Here is a 20928-nt window from a genome sequence, read left to right as displayed (position 1 = left end):
CTCAAGTGGTAGAGTGCTAGCCTTGAGCTGAAGAGCTGAGGGACAGTGCCCAGGCCCAGAGTTCAGGCCCCACGACTGGACCCCCCCAAAAAAGTAAGGAACTTAGAAATAATATAAGTTATATTGTAGAAAATGATTTTTTTTTTTTTTTTGCTGGTCCTGAGGCTTGAACTCAGTGCCTGGGTACTGTCCCTAGCCCTCTGTGCTTAAGGATAATGCTCTACTACTTGAACCACAGTGCCATTTCAGGCCTTTTCTGTTTATGTGGTACTGAGGAATCAAACCCAGGGCTTCATGCATGCTAGTCAAGCACTCTACCACTGAGCCACATTCCCAGCCCTAATTATTTTTTGCTGGTGGTGGAGCTTGAACTCAGGGCCTTGGCATTGTCCTCGAGGCTCTCTGTGCTCAAGTCTAGCACTCTACCACTTAAACCACAGCATCACTTTCAGCTTTGTTTATGTGATACTGAGAAATAGAACCCAGGGCTTCATGCATGCTAGGCAAGCACTCTACCACTAAGTCACATTCCCAGCCCCAGTTAGTTGACTTTTAAGACAGGGTTTTGCCAGGCTAGTCTCAAACTTGCCATCTTCATAATCCTAGCTACTCAGGATTCTGAGATCTAGGATCACAGTTCCAAGCCAGCCCAGTCAGGGATGTTTATGAGACTCTTATCTCCAATTTACCACAAAGAGACAGAAGTAGAGCTGTGGCTCAAGTGGTAAAGCATTAGCCTTGAGTACAAAAGCTCAGGGAGAGCTTCCAGGCCTAGAGTTCAAACTCCAGAACTGGCAAAAAGAAAAAGAAAAATAAATCACTGGGCACCTGTGGCTCACGCCTGTAATCCTAGCTACTAAGGAAGCTTAAGATCTGAGGATCATGGTTCAAAGCCATCCAGGAAGGAAAGTCCATGAGACTCTTTATCTCCAATAAACTACCAGAAAAACGGAAATGGAGCTGTGTCACAAACGGTAAGGTGCTTGCTAGCCTTGAGCTGAAGAGCTGAGGGACAGCACCCAGGCCCAGAGTTCAAGCCCCATAACTGACACAAAATCAATAAATACAAAAAATCCTGCCATCACTATTACAGGGGCATGGTCTCTTTAGTTGTTGGTATGTGCATGCATGCATGCATGCATGCGTGTGTGTATGCCAGTAGTTCTGGGGCTTGAACTCAAGGACTCAAAATTCTTGCCTAACTTTTGTACTCAAGGTTAATGCTCTACCATCTGAGCTATACCTCAACTTTTAGCTTTTTTCCTGATTCATTGAAGCTGGGCAGGCTTCAAACCATGAGCCTCAGATCTCAGGCCCATGTAGCTAGGATTACAGTTGTGAGGTGTGAGCCCTCAGCGTGTGGCTCTCTGCAGTTTTTAATACTGGTGTCCCATAGTTAAGTGTGGCTTCTTAATCTTTGGCATCCTGCCTGTACTTGTCCTTCTATAATGGCAGCTGCCACTTTCTTCTCATTCCTTAAAGGGCCAAGAAAAGACCTGTGCAACCTCTGAGTGGAAGATGTATATTTGACCCAGCATCCCCCTAGGCAAAAATCCTTCCTTTCCCAGGATCCCAAGTTACCTCAGACATGTTTGAATGCCTGAACTGCTGTGTGCTTACCCAGGATGCTACGTTGCTCTAGATACAATTTTGTGTGATTTAGTGATGGATGAAAATAGTGAGAGCGCAATCAAGTCCACAAAGGATGGCAGGGGACAGTGAAGTAGAAGAAAGAACCTCAAATCCAGTTTTGCTATTCATGGAGTCCACCATTTTGTTTCCTGGACCTCTCTCATCTGTAAAATAGGGCATCTTCCCAAGGTTACTGTGTGGATGGCTATGTATTTTTTTTTTTGCCAGTAGAGATGAAGGACTGCATGGTGTCAACAGTTTTCAGAAAATGGTTACATGTGATTAAAAACAAAAAGGGAGACTGAAGGGGGGACAAAATGATTTAGCTGTGGTAGCTCTAGGAGTCTGGGAGATTCTTAGATCAGGAGCCAGGATTACAACAGGCCAATATTGTTCAGCTAGGGGCCAAGGTAAGAATTGAGGTGGCTTAAAATCATAGGTCACGTCTGTCTTTTTCAGTGTTCAGGTCCTCCCCCCTCCCCACCCCCCTACCCCCAGGGGTAGGGTTTGAACTCAAGGCCTGAGTGCTGTCCCTCACCGTTTTTTGCTAGGATTCTACCACTTAACCTTGCTCCACTTCCAGCCCTTTTAGGAGATACTTAATTGGAGATGAGTCTTGTGGACTTTCTTGGCCAGGCTGGCTTTGAACTGTGATCCTCAGATTTCAGCCTCCTGAGTTGGCCCAAGATGGTAGTTGTACTTTCTGAACTGCCAGCCCCACATCTCTCTTCAGGGCCCAACACATGCTTTGTTTCTGTATTTCCTTTGTCTTAAACACTGTACCCCCAGGACAGAGGCCAGTACCAAACCAACACTGTCACACCCATGAACCACTGAAACCAGTAATAAGGGGCAAAAAGATAACCTTCCACACATGCCACCTTTTTATTCATCTCTTTATTCTACCCGGCCCTGAAAGTGAGCAGAGCAGGGCTGAGTGTTTACTTAAGGACACCAAAACCCAAGTGTAGAGGAAACCAGAGCAAATGGCACCTCTGTTTGGGATTTTGAAATAGGGCAAATACATCAATTATTTAAATACGACAAAATAAAAACATAACATTGAATTTTGTGTGAGAATGTTGTGACTAACGGCGCTCCGTCAACTTTAGGTTTTTCTTACTCTGTGAGCTTGATGCATTTATATGACCAAAGGCGACAAAAACCAGGTCCAAATGTTGCCACCTAGAGATACTTTATTACCATGACCCAGAAGAAAATGGCAAAGTATATAAACTCCCACAACTGCTTCCCCAAACACTGCTACTCCAACATTTGTTAGATATCACCAGCATTAGATGAACCACTGACTATAAATTTTATTCTGCTGCCACTTTTCTTTTGATTGAAAAGTTCAGGTCCTGATCAAGGTTCCAAATTCTGGCAGAGTTCTCTAAACTATTCAAATAAACAAAAAGCTACTTGTCCTCTAAGATTTCATTATTTAGTGAAAGAGGCCTTTCTAGAAATGTCAATGAAGATTTTAAATATTATTTAAGTCATTTATTGGCCAGGCACTGATGACTCACACTTTATAATCCTAGCAGCTCACATCCAGAGACCTAAGGATCAAGGTTTGGAGCCAGTCTAGGCAGACAAATCCTCCAGACTTATCTCCAATTAACTAGCAAAAAGCTGCAAGCAGAGGCGTGGCTCAAATGGTACAGTGCCAGCTGAGAGCACAAGGCCCTGAGTTCAAGCCCCAGTACTGGCACATGAGCATGCACGTACACGCACACATAAACACACACACACACACACACAAATCATTTACTGAATATCTAACATCTGGACTGGTTAAAATGAAAAATCCAGTTTTTAACAGCAATAAATTAATTCTGTGGGTATACAAAGACAAGCAAGTTTCTTTATTTGGTCTAATTTATTCTAAAAAAAAAAAGCTGGGAACTGACAAAACAGGACAGGTATCTTCTAGTCTACAAATAAAACAAGACAATGCCTGAGTTCACTCTCTATATAGATCTCTAGGCTTATCATGTTGGCCTGGCTGTAATAATCTCTATTTGACTAAAAGTTAATAAAAAATACATATGCTTATTTTAAAATAATTACTGATTTTGCTTGCATAACTCACTCTTTACCCTACACTGATACACCTTTAGATTTTCCTGCATTGATCACAGCTAAGCTTCCTCCTGCCCTTCCGCATCAATGTGTTCAACCAAGAACCTGCTTTTTGGACAGCATATCCAAATCCAGCATGCTTTGTCCACCCAGACTAGAAACTTGAGGCTGTGGAAGGCTGTTGTCCATCTGAGGTGCAGTAGAAGGAAAATAAGCACTAAACCCACACATCCCCAAGTTTGCCTTCTCTTCCTTCCTCCCTCAGGCCTCTTCTCTTCCCATACACCTGACCTTGTTGGGAAACTGTGACCTTGACTCAGGACCTCAGCAGCTGGCTGGCTCCTCCCCTGGCCCAAAGGAACAGAAAAGCCTAACCGGAAAATGGAATGGAATGCAGGTTTCAGGGCTGCCTCAAGTGTAGTCTTTTAATGGAGATAGGAGAATCTCCAAGATTTCAAAAAAGGAGAGAATGGGGGCTTCTAAACTCTGGTGAGACCAGAGTTCAGACGTTTCCTAATATCTACTCTCTCTTTTCTGTTCAGAATTAACAGAGCAAAACACAAGATTAGTGGTGTCCACTAGAGGAACAAAGGCCGATGAGGTGAAAGCAAGTTCTCAGGTAAAGACATTCTGCAATTATGAGATGACCAAGCTTTCCTTTGACTTGCAGAACTGGAGATGGCTTATCTCCTTGTAACTTCAAGTTTGCTTTACAGAGCTTTGAAAAGTACAACCGATCATTTCATTGTCAGCTACAATAAAAAAAAAAAAACATTCATCTGAATAGCAAAATAAGTAGGTGCTTTTAGGGGGGGAAAAAGCCCCTCTCCAACAGTTATGTTTTTTAAAAAATTAAATTCTCCAGTAGTAGTTGAAAGAAAAATCCACCCTGACTTCTAAGAAGCTATTTATACAATTTGCTTTCCTACTTCTCTATTTCACTTCATCTGTGTTCCTTTATCAGCACCCTCGCGTATTTCTGAGCAGCTGCAAAGAGCAGGATACAGAGATGGCTCCTCTGGCAAGTAGCTGCTGTCGGACTCCCTTCCAATACAGTTGCTCTGACTCACACATCCACCTCACGAGGATGGCACAATGAGTGTGGGTAAAGCGGTCCCTGTGCCTAAGGAACAGAGATGACCAACTCTACAATTTAAAAAAAAAATAAAGAAACAACTATGAATCTTTGCTACCCCTCCTTCCTCCTGGTCAGCCATCAGGGAAGGGGTGGAGCAGCAAAGCCCCCAGGAGCACAGCTTGAGGGGTACCTCAAAGGCTCCCCAGAGGACCTCTCCAGAGTGCCCCTAAGGGATGTCTCTGGGTCGAAGTCTAGTTCACAGCCCAAGTTTACTAAGCATGAGGATTTACAACTTGGCGGAAAAGCATGGTGGTAATGGTTGACAGAATGTGGTTGGTCGGGCTCAGTGGTCCCACAGCTGTTCCAGTACATTTTCTATTCTCCACAGAGTGTGTGCAGCAGCTCAGGTCAATGTCCTGGTTTGGAAGAGAAAACTCGAAGAGACTCCAGGTGCTTCCGGAAAAGATTCTACTTCGGTGCCTCAGGAAACTCTCTCGTGAATTTCCCCACCTCTATTCTTGGTTCAGTAAAGCACCAAACTGTGGTGATTGTTTTCATCTCCTCTCCCCTCCTCCTTCCCAGTTCTACTAGATTTTTCCTTGTCTATAATCACATTGATTTCTTCACTCCACAGATTTCATTGGTTGGAGTGATGGGTTCGGTCAAATAGATTTAAAATACATTATCTGTTTACAGGGAATATACAGGATGACAGAGGTGGGAAGTACAAAACACACACAGAGATTATGGTTCATACAAAATATGTATAAGTACTACACATTTGCAGTCTCAGAAAGAAGTTGTACAATTTTTGCTATTTCTTCAGTATCTCCCTATATTTTCTTCTGTGGATCCTGGATTTGAGTTTGAGTTCCCGTGTATCCCAATGAGAACAGGGACACACCAAAAAATTCATTTTCTGTCCAAAGCATTGAGTGCTAAGCTTGAAAGTTCTCACACATTAACCAGGTTTATTTACAGTGAAGGTTTCTTCTGATGCTGTGGGTCAAGATGTGATTAAAGGCTTTGCCATATTCAAAGAGGTTTCCTTTATGGAATAAATTCTCTAGTGCCTACAAGGCATGGAGCAAATGTATCAGTCTTTCCACACATTTGGCAGTTTCACATCTGTGCCTTTAATAGGAAGTGCCTTATATCTATGCTTAGCCTTGCCTGCCAGGCTGGAGTAGAAACATTTACTCCAGGCCCTGAAGAATTTGACTTCTCTTCTTTGCAAGGTTAAAGTGTGTATTTATAAACTCTTTAAAAAGTTCCACTAGGTCAACTAGCATACTAATGATTAACTTTAGACTTTTAACAGATGTCAGCCAGTTCTGAACTTCTGAATGAGTATCCTGAGCTAGGTAACATGTTGGCATTTTTGACTGTGACCCAGTGACTTTCTGCACTAGGTAATGATAAATGAATGAGCTGCAGATAGTTTGTGACTAGCTGGAGCCTGCTTTCCTCAGAAAACATACTTTCTGCCAAGTGCTGATGGCTCATGCCTACAATGCAAGCTATTTGGGGGACTGAGATCTGAGGACTGTCATTCGAAGACAGCCAGGGCAGGAGTCTATGAGACTCATCTCCAATTAACCAGTGAAAAAAGCAGGAAGTCGAGCTGTGGCTCAAATGGTAGAGCAACAGCCTTGATCAGAAAAGCTCAGGGAGAGCGCCCAGGCCCTGAGTTCAAGCCCCATGATGGGTGCATGCACGCACGCACGCACACGCACGCAGAGGCGCACACACACGCACGCAGACACACACGCACATACACACACACCTTCAAACTGCAGCCTCCAGGTTGTGTCTGCAGAATACCTAAAGCAATTCCAGTAAGGTGTCCTGATCAAAGGAGAATCAAATACAATGGCAGGGGCCATATTTCAGTTCAACTAAAACCCACCCCCAAATGTTGGGTGAATTATGCATATACTTGTGACTTAAAAAAATCCAATATGGAACTGTCCCCAGTCCTTTTCAAGAACAGAGTCAGGGCTGGGAAGGTGGCTCGTGGTAGAGCGCTTGCCTTGCATGCATGAGGCTCTGCGTTCGATTCCTCAGCACCACATAAGCAAAAAGAAAAAAGCCAGAAGTGGCGCTGTAGCTCAAGTGGTAGAGCGCTAGCCTTGAGCTGAAGAGCTGAGGGACAGTGCCCAGGCCCAGAGTTCAGGCCCCATGACCAGACCCCCCCCCCAAAAAAAAGGAATAGAGTCAGTGTTGGGGTGGGTTCCTGGAGCTGGCCACCCTGCTTTCAGTCATGTTTTTCTTTTAAACACACCAGCAATCTTATATTCAACTACCACTGTGGCTCACCAAGGGAAATCCTTAATGTATTTCACTAGAGAAGGTGATTATGTTCTCTTCCACAATATCTCTTGTTTTTCAGAAGTTGAAACTGGCTGACTCACGATGAAGTTCCCCCAGGCAACAATGAAGAAACTACACAGAAGCTATAAAGTAGCTGTGGTTAGTCCAAGTATGAAAGCCAAAGAGAGGCTCAATATGATAGCTGTGTAGAATTGTGGTTTAGTCTGATGCCACATGGGCCCCCATGTTGTCCTGTGAACTTCTGCTGTTGGTGAGCAAAGGACTGAAGAATGGAGGGAAATCTCATACTGTACGTGGGGGTGGAGGGAGGTGTTTGTGCCAATAGCCTCCAGGTGTGTTTCTAGGTATCTGCAGGGCTGTGACACGACAACCACCTCAAAGCTATTAGGAACAGAGCCTTCTCTATCGCTGAGCCCTTGACACCTACCTGCAAGGCCTATGACACATAGGTTTCCTGTGTGAGTGATGGTCCCTGACATCTCGTAGGGGGCACCCTGCATCCTCCTGCAGAAAGGATGGGAAAGACTCAAGTTCCCTAAGCTTACCTCAATCTTAAGAGTGCTATCTGGCCCTGTGCACTGTCACTGACACAACCAGTCATGTCTCAGTCTGCTGGAGAACTTGCGAAATAAAGCAATGAGGTTCCAGTTATTGATGGCCAATGCCTTTGTAAAGTTTCTGGTGCAGCATGGGAAAATGCTTCTTCCCTAATTTTCATTTTTCTGAAAAGCATTAAAAAAAATCACATCTTCTGAAATAAGTTTTAAACAACTCTGAAAAAAGTGCCCAATTCATCGCATTTTTTAGCAGCTAAATGAAGAGAATTCTGGTTAAGATCTTTGCCATGGAGATGCCAAATTACTCTTACGATGTCAACATTTCTGACATCCTGTGGTATCGACTCACTGATTCATGTTTAGGGAAAGTCCATACAGGCAGCCAACCACATCTTTTGCATACAGTTAGGACAAAAATAACACGCTTCTGGATCAGCCACTGTATTTCAGGTACTCAGAATTCATGGGGCTTTATCTTAAGTGCGGAAGTCTTGCTGGGAGTCCAGTCATAAGGAGTGCCTTGTTTTCAGCACTAAGTCCAGTGCTGGGCTGTTTCCTTGACAACCAAAATATTTTGGGGAGTGGGGGGAAGGGAAGGGGTAATGATAAAAACTTCCAATGAAGGATTAAGAGCCAGTGTACAATCAAGTGCTCACTTGTGGAGAAATGCATTCTGGACATGAGGAAGCGTGTTGAGTCACCGCTGCTGTGTGGGCAGAACTGAGGTCCAAGCAGATAGAACCAGCTACACTGCGGCAGTCCTTTGGAACTGTAGATTGGCGCCCATCTCTCTCTTCCCAGAAGAGACAGAAATCTTTGGTTTGATACTCATCGGCACAGTCCTAGATTTCTACAGCTTTGGCAGGCTACCGGCGATCAGATAATGTAACTAGCCTGAGCAGCATGGCCCAGTGTAGTTTTTGTTTTGCTTGTCCCTCTCTTTTTGAAGAAGACACGGGGCATTTGCAGCAAATGGCTCCTTGACCTCAGTGTTCCATGGGCAGGGCCAATTCTGATCTGTCAATTATATGTTGTGATTGCTGCCGGGGTCCTTCAAAAGTATCCTTGGTGCTGGAAAACTTGACGTTTTACTGTGTGTGCTTATCTTGTGTGGAAATAGCCCCATGGCCACACTGGAGTATCTTTACAACCAGCTTTTCCTTGCCAGGGTGTGGCTGCTGCCTATACACGCAAAGTAGACACTTCTGATCTTCACTCAAAGGATCCTTCCATGCGACTTTGAAAACACAACAACAACAACAATAACAATCTGTCTAAGCTGTTTTGTTTTTTGTTTTCTCTTCCATGGGCACACACCTCTGACATAATTTTAGACATGAAAGGGAGAAAATGGCTTGATGACAGATTCTTGTCTTACACACAACTTTTGAGGAACGCTCCGAATGCATCCAGGGAGGCAGGACTGTACTCGGAGGCACGCTCACGTGCGTGGATCCTATGATGCAGGGTGAGGGTGGAACTGCGGGTGAAGGCCTTACCACACTTGGTACATTTGTAGGGCTTTTCTCGGGTGTGAATTCGCCGATGCAAAATCAGGTAGGAGTTTCGGTTGAAGGCTTTGCCGCATTCACTGCACTCGTAGGGTTTCTCGCCCGTGTGGATGCGCTGGTGCTTCGTGAGGTCCGAGCTCTGGCTGAAGGCCTTCCCGCACTCATTGCACTCGTAGGGCTTTTCCCCCGAGTGGATGCGCTGGTGCAGGATGAGGTTGGAGCTGTGACTGAAGGCCTTGCCACACTCGTGACATTCATGGGGCTTCTCTCCTGTGTGGATGCGCTGATGCAGGACAAGGTTCGAGTTGAGACTGAAGGCTTTCCCGCACTCGCCACACTCATAGGGCTTTTCTCCTGTGTGGATGATTTTGTGGCGGATAAGGCTGGAGCTTCGGGTGAAGCATTTCCCGCACTCATCACACCTGTGGGCCTTTGCCCCTGGTGGGACATCTTCGGGGGTCTGAAAGTTGGAACTCAGGCTGAAACTTCTTCCCAGCGCTTTGCCCTTCTCCCGGGGGCCCCTCTCTCCCACGCTGGCCTTCTTCTCCTTGGCTGTAGCCAGCCCGCTTTCTCTCTTCTCTTTGCCCGTTTTGTCCTCGGGGTTTCTCTGCTGCCTTTCGACAACTCTGCCCTGATGTTCACGTTTCTCTCCGAACTCTTTCTGGGGTCTTCCTACTGTGTCCCCCTGTACCATGGAGTTTTCTGTGACTTCACTCTTGTATGTTGACTCCTCATTGTCAGTCCTGTTTTCACAGCCTGAGAACAATAAACAAATAGTAAAACAACAAAAATCTTTGCCTAGGAGGCTGACATCCTGCTAGGCAGGAAACTCTGAGAGACTCCCATCTCCAATGAACCACCAGAAAACTGGAAGTGGAGCTGTGGCTCAAAGTGGCAGAGCACACCCATGGTTCACACCTGTAATCCTAGCTACTCAGGAGGCTGATATCTAAGGATTGTAGGTCAAAGTCAGCCCAGGCAGGAAAGGCCGTGAGACTCTTCTCTCTAATAAACCACTCAGAAAACCGGAAGTGGTGCTGTGGCTCAAGTGATAGAGTGCTAGCCTTGAGCTGAAGAGCTGAGGGACAGCACCCAGGCCGAGTTTAAGCCCCATGACTACCACCAACAACAAAAAAGTGGCAGAGCATTAGCTTTGAGCAAAAAAGCTCAAGAACAGTACCCAGGTTCTGAGTTCAAGCCCTATGACCTACAAAAAAAAAAACAAAAACAAAAACAAAAAGACTGTCCTGTGTGTACGTACATTAACCGAGTGACTTTATTTTCCAAGAAGCTTCTATATGGCTGCAAAATGACTTCATAGTACTCATCAAAGAAAAAAAAAAACCCAAGGGAAAAAATTGGGCCAATGATGAGTGGATCTGGGATGTAGTTAGAAAATGAGAAGGCTGGTCAACAGAGTAGCAGGAAGGAGAAATAACAGCAGAAGGTATGTGGGAAGGATGTGAATTATCAGGCATGGTAGGGAAAGAGCAGAGAATCAGTTAAGAAGGGACTGCCAGGTGCTAGGGGCTCATACCTATCATAGCTACTCAGAAGGCTGAGATTTGAGGATCATGGTTTAAAGCCAACCCAGGCAGGAAAGCCCATGACACTTTTTTTTTTTTTGGTCAGTTGTGGGGCTTGAACTCTAGGCCTAGATGCTGTCCCTCAATTTTTTAGCTCAAGGCAAGCACTCTACCATTTGAGCCACAGTGCCACTTCCAGCCTTTTCTGTTTATGCGGTGCTGAGGAATCGAACCCAGGGCCTTATGCATGCAAGGCAAGTGGTAACTGAGCTACCTTCCCAGCCCAACACTCTTATCTTTAATGGTCAAAAAAGCTGAAATTGGAGCTGTGGCAAAAAATCTCAGGGACAGCGCCCAGGCCTAGGACTGGCACCAAAAAAAAAAAAAAAAAACCAGAATGAAGGGACATGTTGTATCACAAACCTATTATATGGTCAATAGATAACTAACGTATATTCAAAGAGTCTTATTTCATATACACTAAATGGTTGTTAAGTTTAAAAAAAGTAAACAGGTCGGTACCAGTGGCTCACGCCTGTAATCCTAACTACTCAGGAGGCTGAGATCTGAGGGTCACAGTTCAAAGCCAGCCCAGGCAGGAAAGTCCATGAGGCTCTTATCTCAAATAAACCACCAGAAAATCGTAAGTGGTACCATGGCTCAAGTGGTAGAGTGCTAGCCTTGAGCTGAAGAGCTGAGAACTGTCCCTCAGCTCTTCAGGCCCAGGCCCAGAGTTCAAGCCCCACGACTGACAAAAAAACAAAAACAAAGTAAACAGGGCTGTACTGGAAGTGTGGCTTAAGTGGCACAATACAAGCCTGGTTCAAAGCCCAACAACTCTTCCTCCCCTGACTCAAAAAAAAAAAAAAAAAAGGCAGGTCGGAACAGCCGCAGAGACCTAGACTTGAGTGATAGACACAGGGTCAAAGAGCTGGTAATATAACTAAAGGCATTCATTAGGGATGTATCTAAAGCCTTCACTATGAACGTGGAGAATAGCAGAGAGAAAAGGATGCGAAAACACTTTCAGAAGTGATCCATAGAGAGAAATGAAAACATGATTTTTTCCCCCCAGTCCTGGGGCTTGAACTCAGGGATTGGTGCTTAAGGATAGAGCTCTACCACTTGAGCCACAGCACCACTTCCAGCCTTTTCTGTTATGTGGACTGAGGAATCGAACCCAGTGCATGCTAGGCAAGCACTCTACCACTAAGCCACATTCCCAGCCCGAAAACGTGATTTTCCAAACATACCACTGAGCCCTCATTTTAGGTGTTGACGGTGTACTGCTATGTATGATTTTCAGTGCTGATGGTATACTGCTATGTATGATTTTCGGTGCTGACGGTGTACTGCTATGTATGATTTTAGGTGCTGACAGTGTACTGCTATGTATGATTTTCGGTGCTGACGGTGTACTGCTATATATGATTTTCGGTGCTGACGGTGTACTGCTATGTATGATTTTAGGTGTTGATGGTGTACTGCTATGTATGATTTTCGGTGCTGACGGTGTACTGCTATGTATGATTTTTGGTGCTGACGGTGTACTGCTATGTATGATGCGCACCACCTGTGCTCTTATGGGAAGACCAAAACACTTTCATTTCTGTTCTACTTGTCTAGAAAAAACAAAAACAAAGCTACCGGGCCTTAAGAGAGCTCTGCAAGAGGTTGCATGTGATCCTGCCAGGCCCGAGTGTCAGGATTGGAGTTGCCGAGGAATGTTGAACCCCAACTTTCATGATAACATCACCAAAGGCTCAACAGTTGCAGGGAGGGGGGACCTGGTCTACTTCTCAATTCTAATTCACAGTCCTTCTCTATCTGGCCAGTTTTAAGAGTCTTCTTTCTCTCTTTTTATTCCCTTTTAAGTTATGAGAGTTAGTAATAGCTTATAAACACAGATGCATTCTTTGCCTTAATTTCTACCTAAATACTTAAAGAGCTAAATTCTTAAAGAGATTACAGACACATTTATATCTAGGATTCCAAGTCATTTCTTCACATCAACCTGTTATCCTCCCTCCCCCATCCTCCTGAGCAGAAGTCCTGCTGTCACTGAACATGTGTAAGGATGTGGTGGTGATACTGTCTCCTAGGGGCTAAGACCTAGCAGAGGTTCAGGTGGTGGTATCAGCTGGGTAGGCCACTGAGGCCTCTTGAGCTTCTTCATTCTCACCTCTCAGGACCCAGAGCACTTCAGGAAAGAGCACTATTAAGTGTGGAAACTGGGAACTGACCCAATGTGAGGCTCAAGTACAAGTCTATAGAATCTCAGAGAGCTGTAGCAGCGCTCATCCAGGATGGAAGAGAAAGATGCCCCTGTGGAAAGATGCCTAACAGGTTCAGGAAGAGCAGGATGGCATGTGATAGATAATCAGGTCGCCTGGCCATCTTCAACAGGAAAGAAGCTCTCCTGACATGGGTACAGAGGTAACAAGGGGCAGGGGAGCAGGGAGGCCTGGTACCATGATTCTGGAGTTCCTCTCTCTGTTCCAAACAGAGGGAGTCAGTAGTCTTTAAACCCTCACCAACACTACTGTGTCTATCGCACAACTAGCAGAGGCAAAGCACTCTCATCAGACAAGAACCCTGTGTTGTCTTACCCTGGGAAAACACCTTCCCACAGTTCTCCTGCCTGCTGTCCCTACTGAGAGTCCTCCGAGCCAGCTTCTGACAGCCCCATTCCTCCAGGATGAGGGACACAGCCATGTCCTCGATCTTCACCATTGCCTGAAAACACAGGAGATCCCCACACTCAGTTCTCCCCAAGCTTAGGGATGCCCCATTGTCCCAACTTGAAATCATGAACAAAGCTGATGCTGGGCTACAGGACACTGGGCAAGAAATTGTGACCAGAGCCTGGTGGCTGAGGGGGTTTTTGGTAGAAGGACCCCATCCAAAGGGGTGGGTGGGGCTGGTGGAGGCCGCAGGGGGCACTCCAGGAAGGAGCCTGGGGACTTAGGAGGCAGAGGGGCCCATGGCTCACCTGGGAATCTGCTGTCAATAGTGCAGATGCCACCGCCTGGTCTCTGGGACTCCCTTGGGGGTGAGGGGCAGGAACGTGGGTGGCAGGGAGAGCTGAGGGAGGAGAAAAGAGCTGTTAAGTCAATCAGCTCTGCCCTGAGCCTCCCTTACAGGAGGGCCCGGCCACTCCCATTCCAGCATATGCCCGGCGCTACTGGATGTTTATCCAGAGAGAGCACCGGAGAGCAAGGAGAAGCAGGACTTAGTCTTCCCCAAGACTTCTATTCTTAAATGGGATTCATAGAATCCACAAAACAAAACAATCCTGAAAACCTCTTCGTCTACCAGGCATTCGTAGCTCACAGTTATTAATTCTAGCTATGTAGGAGGCTGAGGTGTGAGAATTAAAATTTGAAGCCAGCCTGGATAGAGAAATCTGTGAAAATTTTATTTACAATTAACTAGAAAAAAGCCAGAAGTGGAGCTGTGGCTCAAATGGTAGAGCACCAGCCTTGAGCAAAAAATTTAAGGGAGAGCACCAAGGCTCTGAGTTCAAGTCTCAATACTGATACAAAACAAACTACCTGGTCTAACTTCTTGCTTTCTGAGTTATAGTAAGTAGATTTTAGTTTAACATGGAAAAGAGAAAACACTTTCTGCTCCCCACACAAGACATACAAGCCAAAGACTCTAGCTCTTTAAAGAGGAGAAAAGCAAGGTCCCCAAATGGCAAATGATTTGTCTCCTGTCATCCAGTCTGTAATGGCAAGAGTCAGGTCTGGAAGCCAGGCTCCTATTCTCAGCTACAGAATGGGAACATTCAGCTTCAAGTCTAGACCACAGAACAGCACACATGCCCATACCATGAAAAATGGGGTATAGCTTAGAAAGGTTGAGGAGGAGGAGGTGTCTGATCTCTTGCTAATTATGTCCTTTTATTTTCTTGCATACTTGGCCACAATAAGATTTGTAAGATATATAAATGGGCGCTGGTGGCTCACACCTGTAATCCTAGCTACTCAGGAGGCTGAGATCTGAGGATCGCAGTTCAAAGCCAGCCCGGGCAGCAAAGACCGTGAGACTCCTATCTCTAATAAACCACTAGAAAACAGGAAGGGGCGCTGTAGCTAAAGTGGTAGAGCGCTCGCCTTGAGCTGAAGAGCTGAGGGACAGCGCCCAGGCCCAGAGTTCAAGTCCCACGACCGACAAAAAAAAAAAAGATATATAAATGGTTTAAATGGTGGTCTGTATAGATGTTTGAAGGTATGATGAAAGATTTCTGTAGTACATCACATGATCACAACAACAATGTGCCATGTACAGAAAAAAACATATAAAAAATTAAACTCTGTAATTAACTTAAGCCTCTTTCTCTCGTCTAGCCGAGTACTAGATGTGGAAATGCTATTGGTAGATAAATGATGGTAATGAGTACAAAAGTGTTAAGAGAAATGAATTTGAAACTGAATTATTAAGCCTTGTGACTACTTCCAACTGAGCAATAATAAGAATGATAAAGTCAACTGTACAGAAAGATCCAAGAACCTTCTGAGAGTTAGAAAACACAAAGATGAATAGGATAAAGAGGAATCTGAAGCTGGGTACTGTTGACTCACACCTGTAATCCTAGCTACTCAGGAGATTGAGATCTGGAAGATCTGTTCAAGGCCAGATTGAACAGAAAATACTAGCTGCTAGACTCTATGTCCAAAATAACCAGCAGAACGCAGGGCTGGAGATGAAGCTCACGTGGTAGAATCCCTCTCTCACAAGTGAGACCCTGAGGTCAAGCCCCAGAACCCCCCTTCACCCCCCAAAGAGAGAGAAAATTGAGAATAAGTAAGTATGTGTCTATTCACTCACAAACAATAACAACCACTCTCTCTGCACAAGGTCTCTACAACTGTTTCTCTGGCAACCTGATACATGAATACTTTCTCTAGTTTCCTCTCTAATGTAATGCTCTGTGATGTTTCACATACACCCTGGAAGGCTTTCCAGGAAGCTCCACCATCATCACAGACATACACTCTGATAAAGGACCAGGCTATGAGCAACTCTTCTTGCAACTCTTCTTGAACACTCTCATTTTTTTTTTCCTTTGTGCTAACCTGAACTCAGGGCCTAGACACTATCCCTGAGATTTTTTTTTTTTTCCCTTAAGGATAGCATTCTACCAACTGAACCATAACCCCATGTTCAGCTTTTTGGTGGTTAACTGGAGATTAGAATTCTCATGGACTTTTCTGCCTGGGCTGGCTCTGAATCATGATCCTCAGATCTCAGCCTCCTGAGTTGTTAGGATTATAGGCATGAGCCACTGGTGTCTGGCACTCTTTCTCATTTTCTTTTAGTCCTTGTTTGTACTGACATTCTGTGCAGTTAGTCTGACTTTGAACTTGGAAAAAATGCAAGTAAAATAGGTATTTATTCATATGACCCTGAGCTGTTATTTTCTTCAACCAAAATATTTTTAAAATTTTATTACCACTGTTGGAAAAATTTGAAAATAGCCTAGAAAAGAGTAATGTTATACAAATTTTTTTATCTTTCTTGTTATACAAAATTTTTATAGTATTTAAATAAAGTGGATTCTTAAAAAGATTCACAAACCTGGGGCTGGGAAGGTGGCTCAGTGGTAGAGCGCTTGCCTTGTATGCCTGAGGCCCTGGGTTCGATTCCTCAGCACCACATAAGCAAAAAGAAAAAAAGCTGGAAGTGGTGCTGTGGCTCAAGTGGTAGAGTGCTAGCCTTGAGCTGAAGAGCTGAGGGACAGCGCCCAGGCCCAGAGTTCAGGCCCCATGACCGGACCCCTTCCAAAAAAAAAAAAAGATTCACAAACCTTTTAAAAATGATTTAAGACTTATTAAAGTATTCTAATACCCAAGGATGGAAGTTGGATATGTTGTTATACCTATAATCCCAGCACTCAAGAGGCTGAGGCAAGAAGATTACAAATTCAGGATCAACCTAAGTTAAGTAGTGAGACTTTGTCTTAAAATCAACAACAACAAAAAACAATAACAAACTCACCAGGCTGGAAATAATCTATCATCTATTCCCACCCTCTTCTATCAGGAGATTAAGAGCTACCTGGCCAGCTAACAGATGATGTGGAGGCCAATGAGCTCATCTTGTTGTGCATAGAGCACTTACTGCCTTACTTATAGCATTCAGCTCTCAGAGATGCTCTGGGAGTACAGTTTTCCTAATATTTGGTAATGATAACAATTATGGAGAACAAGAACACGCAGTCCTCTTTCTCACAGGTACTCCCAACCTTGACTTTTTTCCCCATGAGTCCCTGCTTCTTACCTCGGGACTGCAAGAGGCGAGGTTTCCGAGATGAATGCTTGAAATGAGACTGGGTGGCCTCAGGGTGAAGGTCAAAACTTGAGGACTCCTGAACAGGATCCAGAGGCACCATCCCCCGGGCAAGCATCTCAGGCCCATGAACTTGACCTGGGACCTGAGGAAAATCAAAGGTTGATGGATAAATCACTGGTTTTATGTTTTTGTTTTTTTTTTTTTTGGTCAGTCGTGGGGCTTGAACTCTGGGCCTGGGCGCTATCCCTCAGCTCTTCAGCTCAAGGCGAACACTCTACCACTTGAGCTTCAGCGCCACTTCCGATTTTCTGGTGGTTTATTGGAGATAAGAGTCTCATGGTCTCTCCTGCCCGGGCTGGCTTTGAACCGCGATCCTCAGATCTCAGCCTCCTAAGTAGCTAGGATTACAGGCGTGAGCCACCAGCGCCCAGCATTTTTTTGTTTTTTAAATAGGGGGACAGGTGGAAGAAAGGTGAATTAAGAGTTTAAACTCAGGGCCTTTTGGCAAGCACTCTTGTTTTTTGAAACAGAGTTTTGCTATATAGTCTATGCTACCTTTAAACTCACTATCCTCTGGCCTCAGCTTCCTGAGTGCTGGGCTTACAGGTGTGTGCTACCTCCCCATGCCTGGCAAATCATTTTTAAACTAAGAATTAAAATAGTAAAGAAAAGCAGGGAGAAGCCAGACACATTTTTGTGAAGGGTCTAGGGGTTTAATGTGTGGGCTTGCAAACATCAAGCACAGGGTCTACCTCTGAGGATCCCCAAGAACATTCTGTAACAGAGTGCCCAGCACAAAGTGACCTAATAATAGCTCTATGTTAGTGACTTTCTCCTTGCTCCAAATCCCACACCCTTCTCACGGAGCAGCTTTGCGCCATCCTACCTGCTGCCCAGACAGATCAAGCTCCAAATCTTCCAGGAGGGTCACAGCTTCCTCTCCGCTGTCGGGCCGGTACTCCTGTAGCCACACCTGGAGCTCCTTGGGCAGGATGGAAAGGAACTGCTCCAATACCAGCAGCTCCAGTATCTGCTCCTTGGTGTTTATTTCTGGTCGTAGCCACTGATGGCAAAGTTCCTTCAGTCGACTTAGCGCCTCTCTGGGGCCAAAAGTGTTCTGGTAACAGAAGCGTCGGAAACGCTGTCGGAACACCTCTGGGTCAGGAGGAGGTGCGTCCTGCAGGCCCTCCTGCCCCCATGCCTGCTCATCCTCATCATCCTCTTCCACCTTCACGATGACAATCCCATCTTTCTCCTGTGCAGCCTGGGGGGACAGACCCGAGGCCTCCCTCGACTCAGCAGTCATTGCTCAGGCTCAGGCAACTGGGACAAGTGATCCAAACAGGGCCCGGGCCGGCCTTTGCGTCCTCTGTTTCTGTACTATTCCTGCAGTGTGGAAAGAAATCATGAAGACCTTTGTAAGGAGTGACTCATGCTGCTAATGCTTCAACTAAGTACTAGGAAGGCCTAGAGCCCGTGGCTCAAACCTGTAATCCTAGCCACTCAGGAGGCTGAGACCTGATGCAGAAAAGTCCATCACACTGTGTTTTTTTTTTTTTGGTCATGGGTCTTGAACTCTGGGCGTGGGCATTGTCCCTGGGCTTTTCAGCTCAAGGCTAGTGTTCTACCACTTGAGCCACAGTGCCACATCCAGTTTTCTGGTGGTTTATTGGAGCTAAATATCAGAGCCAGGGCTGGCTTTGAAAGATGATCCTCGAGGGCTGGGAAGGTGGCTCAGTGGTAGAGTGCTTGCCTTGTATGCAAGAGGCCCTGGGTTCAATTCCTCAGCACCACATAAGCAAAAAGAAAAAAGCCAGAAGTGACACTGTGGCTCAAGTGGTAGAGCGCTAGCCTTGAGCTGAAGAGCTGAGGGACAGCGCCCAGGCCCAGAGTTCAGGCGCCACGATGGGACCAAAAAAAAAAAAAAGATGATCTTCAAATCTCAGCCTCCTGAGAAATAGGATTATAGGCATGAGCCACCGGGCCAGCTCCATTACACTCATAACTCCAATTAACTACCAAAAAGCTGGCAGCAGAGTTGTGGCTCAAGTAGGTAGAACCACCAGCCTTGAGCAAAAACAGCTCAAGGACAGGGTCTAGCCCCAGGATCAGCACCAAAAAACCTAAACACCACCAACAAAAAAACACAAAACACAAAAAAACCCACAAAAACCAACAAACAAAACAAGCAAAAAACAGAAACAAAAACGAAAACAAACTTGCAACTAATTTCTATAGCTGTTAAAAAAAAAAATCCAAGGGCTGGGAAGGTGGCTCAGTGGTAGAGTGCTTGCCTTGCATGCATGAAGCTCTGGGTCAATTCCTCAGTACCACATAAGCAGAAAAAACCCAAAGTGGTGCTGTGGCTCAAGTGGAAGCGTGAGCTGAAGAGCTGAGGGACAGCGCCCAGGCTGAGTTCAGGCTCCACGACTAAAAAAAAAAAGGAGCCTGAGATCTGAGGATCATGGTTGAAAGTCAGCCCAGGCAGGAAAGTCAGAGAGACTCTTATTTCCAACTACCAGAAAACTGGAAGTGGCTCAAAGTAACAGAGCACTTGCCTTGAGCCAAAAAGCTCAGGGACAGTGCCCAGGCCCTGAGTTTGAGTGCTACAATTGAACAACAACAATTACCATGGATAGATCATGAATTACTCAGCCAAGCTGACAATGTGACCCAAGCATCAGAAGCCATAGATTTCTGGAAGTATCTTTTTCATGTCTTCAGCCTCAAAACTCAGCATCAATTTGAAGTTTTAGAAACAGATCCTTCAACTGCTATCCCAAAGTTACTTTAAACAAGAGCTGTATTCATGCTTTTGCTGTGCTGGGAGCCTGCAGAGGCCGTGAGGGTGCTCGCCACTCTACCACTGGTCAACACTTACAGTTCAGAGTTTTAAAGGAGCAAAACGCTTATACACATAGCTCTCACTAATTGAACAGTTCAAATGGAAATCATGTACATTTAATAAAACATCTTTAAAGTAGCACAATTTCAAGTTCTTTTATTATGCAAAATATTGGTTAGAACAGAATAATTTGTACACTTGCTTTAACAGGTAGGGATGTTTGGCCTTCCCTTGTCCAGATTTGCATTCTGTGGCTTCAGTTCAGGCCTGATTTCTGCCTGTCTGAACAAACACAACATACCGAGGCTGCTTAGTATTGCTAAAGTATGCTTCCAGTTGTTTCCTGCTCCTTAATTAGTGCCAGTGAGTCCCTGTTATTTACTAATTCCGAAGTCCAAGAGTTTCCACCTTCACAATACACTCTACTCTTCTTATTTACCATCATCATTTTTCTTGGTGGTGGGTGACCCTCCAGATTTCCACTATAATCTAGTCCTTAACTCCTTTTCTGTGAGCAGTCTTAAACCATATCAACTGTAGCCAGCAAATTTGTATTCGCTTTTCCAGATGCATAAATCTCTCTTGATTAAAGATACCTGCTCCCCAACATACCCCCCCCCCGCTTACTGTGATAATAAGCATGATAGGCAATGAGTAGATATTGGAGGTATTTTACTATGGTAGGTGCTGGTGGCTCACACCTGTAGTCATAATTAATTACTCAAGAGGCTGAAATCTGAGGGTCAGTTCCAAGCTAGCCAGGACAGAAAAGTTAATGAGACTCTTTATCTCCCACTAACCAGGAAAAAGCTGGAGAGATGTGGCTCAAGTGGCAGAGCATCAGCCTTGAGTGAAAAAGCCAAGTGAGGGCTGGGAAGGTGGCTCAGTGGTAGAGCGCATGCCTTGCAAGCATGAGGCCCTGGGTTTGATTCCTCAGCACCACATAAACAGAAAAAGCTGGAAGTGGCGCTGTGGCTCCAGTGGTAGAGCGCTAGCCTTGAGCTGAAGAGCTGAGGGACAGCACCCAGACCCAGAGTTCAGGCCCCATGACCGGCAAAAAAAA

The 20928-nt window shown here is 45.2% G+C and overlaps 1 protein-coding gene across 2 annotated transcripts in view; it reads right to left on the bottom strand.

The window, feature by feature from the left end:
- Positions 1-8119: 8119 nt before the first annotated feature.
- Positions 8120-20928, bottom strand: part of Zkscan1 (zinc finger with KRAB and SCAN domains 1) — a 20014-nt gene continuing 7205 nt past the window's right edge. Inside the window, exons 2-6 of one of the 2 annotated variants that reach the window (XM_013023419.1) lie at positions 17907-18406; positions 17009-17162; positions 13716-13807; positions 13333-13459; positions 8120-9953 (exon numbers count right to left, since the gene is read on the bottom strand). In XM_013023419.1, the coding sequence (XP_012878873.1) occupies positions 9061-9953; positions 13333-13459; positions 13716-13807; positions 17009-17162; positions 17907-18326 (1686 nt within the window). In that variant the 5' untranslated portion in view covers positions 18327-18406 and the 3' untranslated portion in view covers positions 8120-9060. The remainder of the gene's footprint in view (positions 9954-13332; positions 13460-13715; positions 13808-17008; positions 17163-17906; positions 18407-20928) is intronic. The other variant, XM_013023421.1, reaches the window with a different exon arrangement.

Source organism: Dipodomys ordii, unplaced genomic scaffold, assembly GCF_000151885.1.
Source record: "Dipodomys ordii isolate 6190 unplaced genomic scaffold, Dord_2.0 Scaffold68, whole genome shotgun sequence".
NCBI lineage: Eukaryota > Metazoa > Chordata > Mammalia > Rodentia > Heteromyidae > Dipodomys > Dipodomys ordii.
This window is presented reverse-complemented; position numbering and strand designations above follow the sequence as displayed.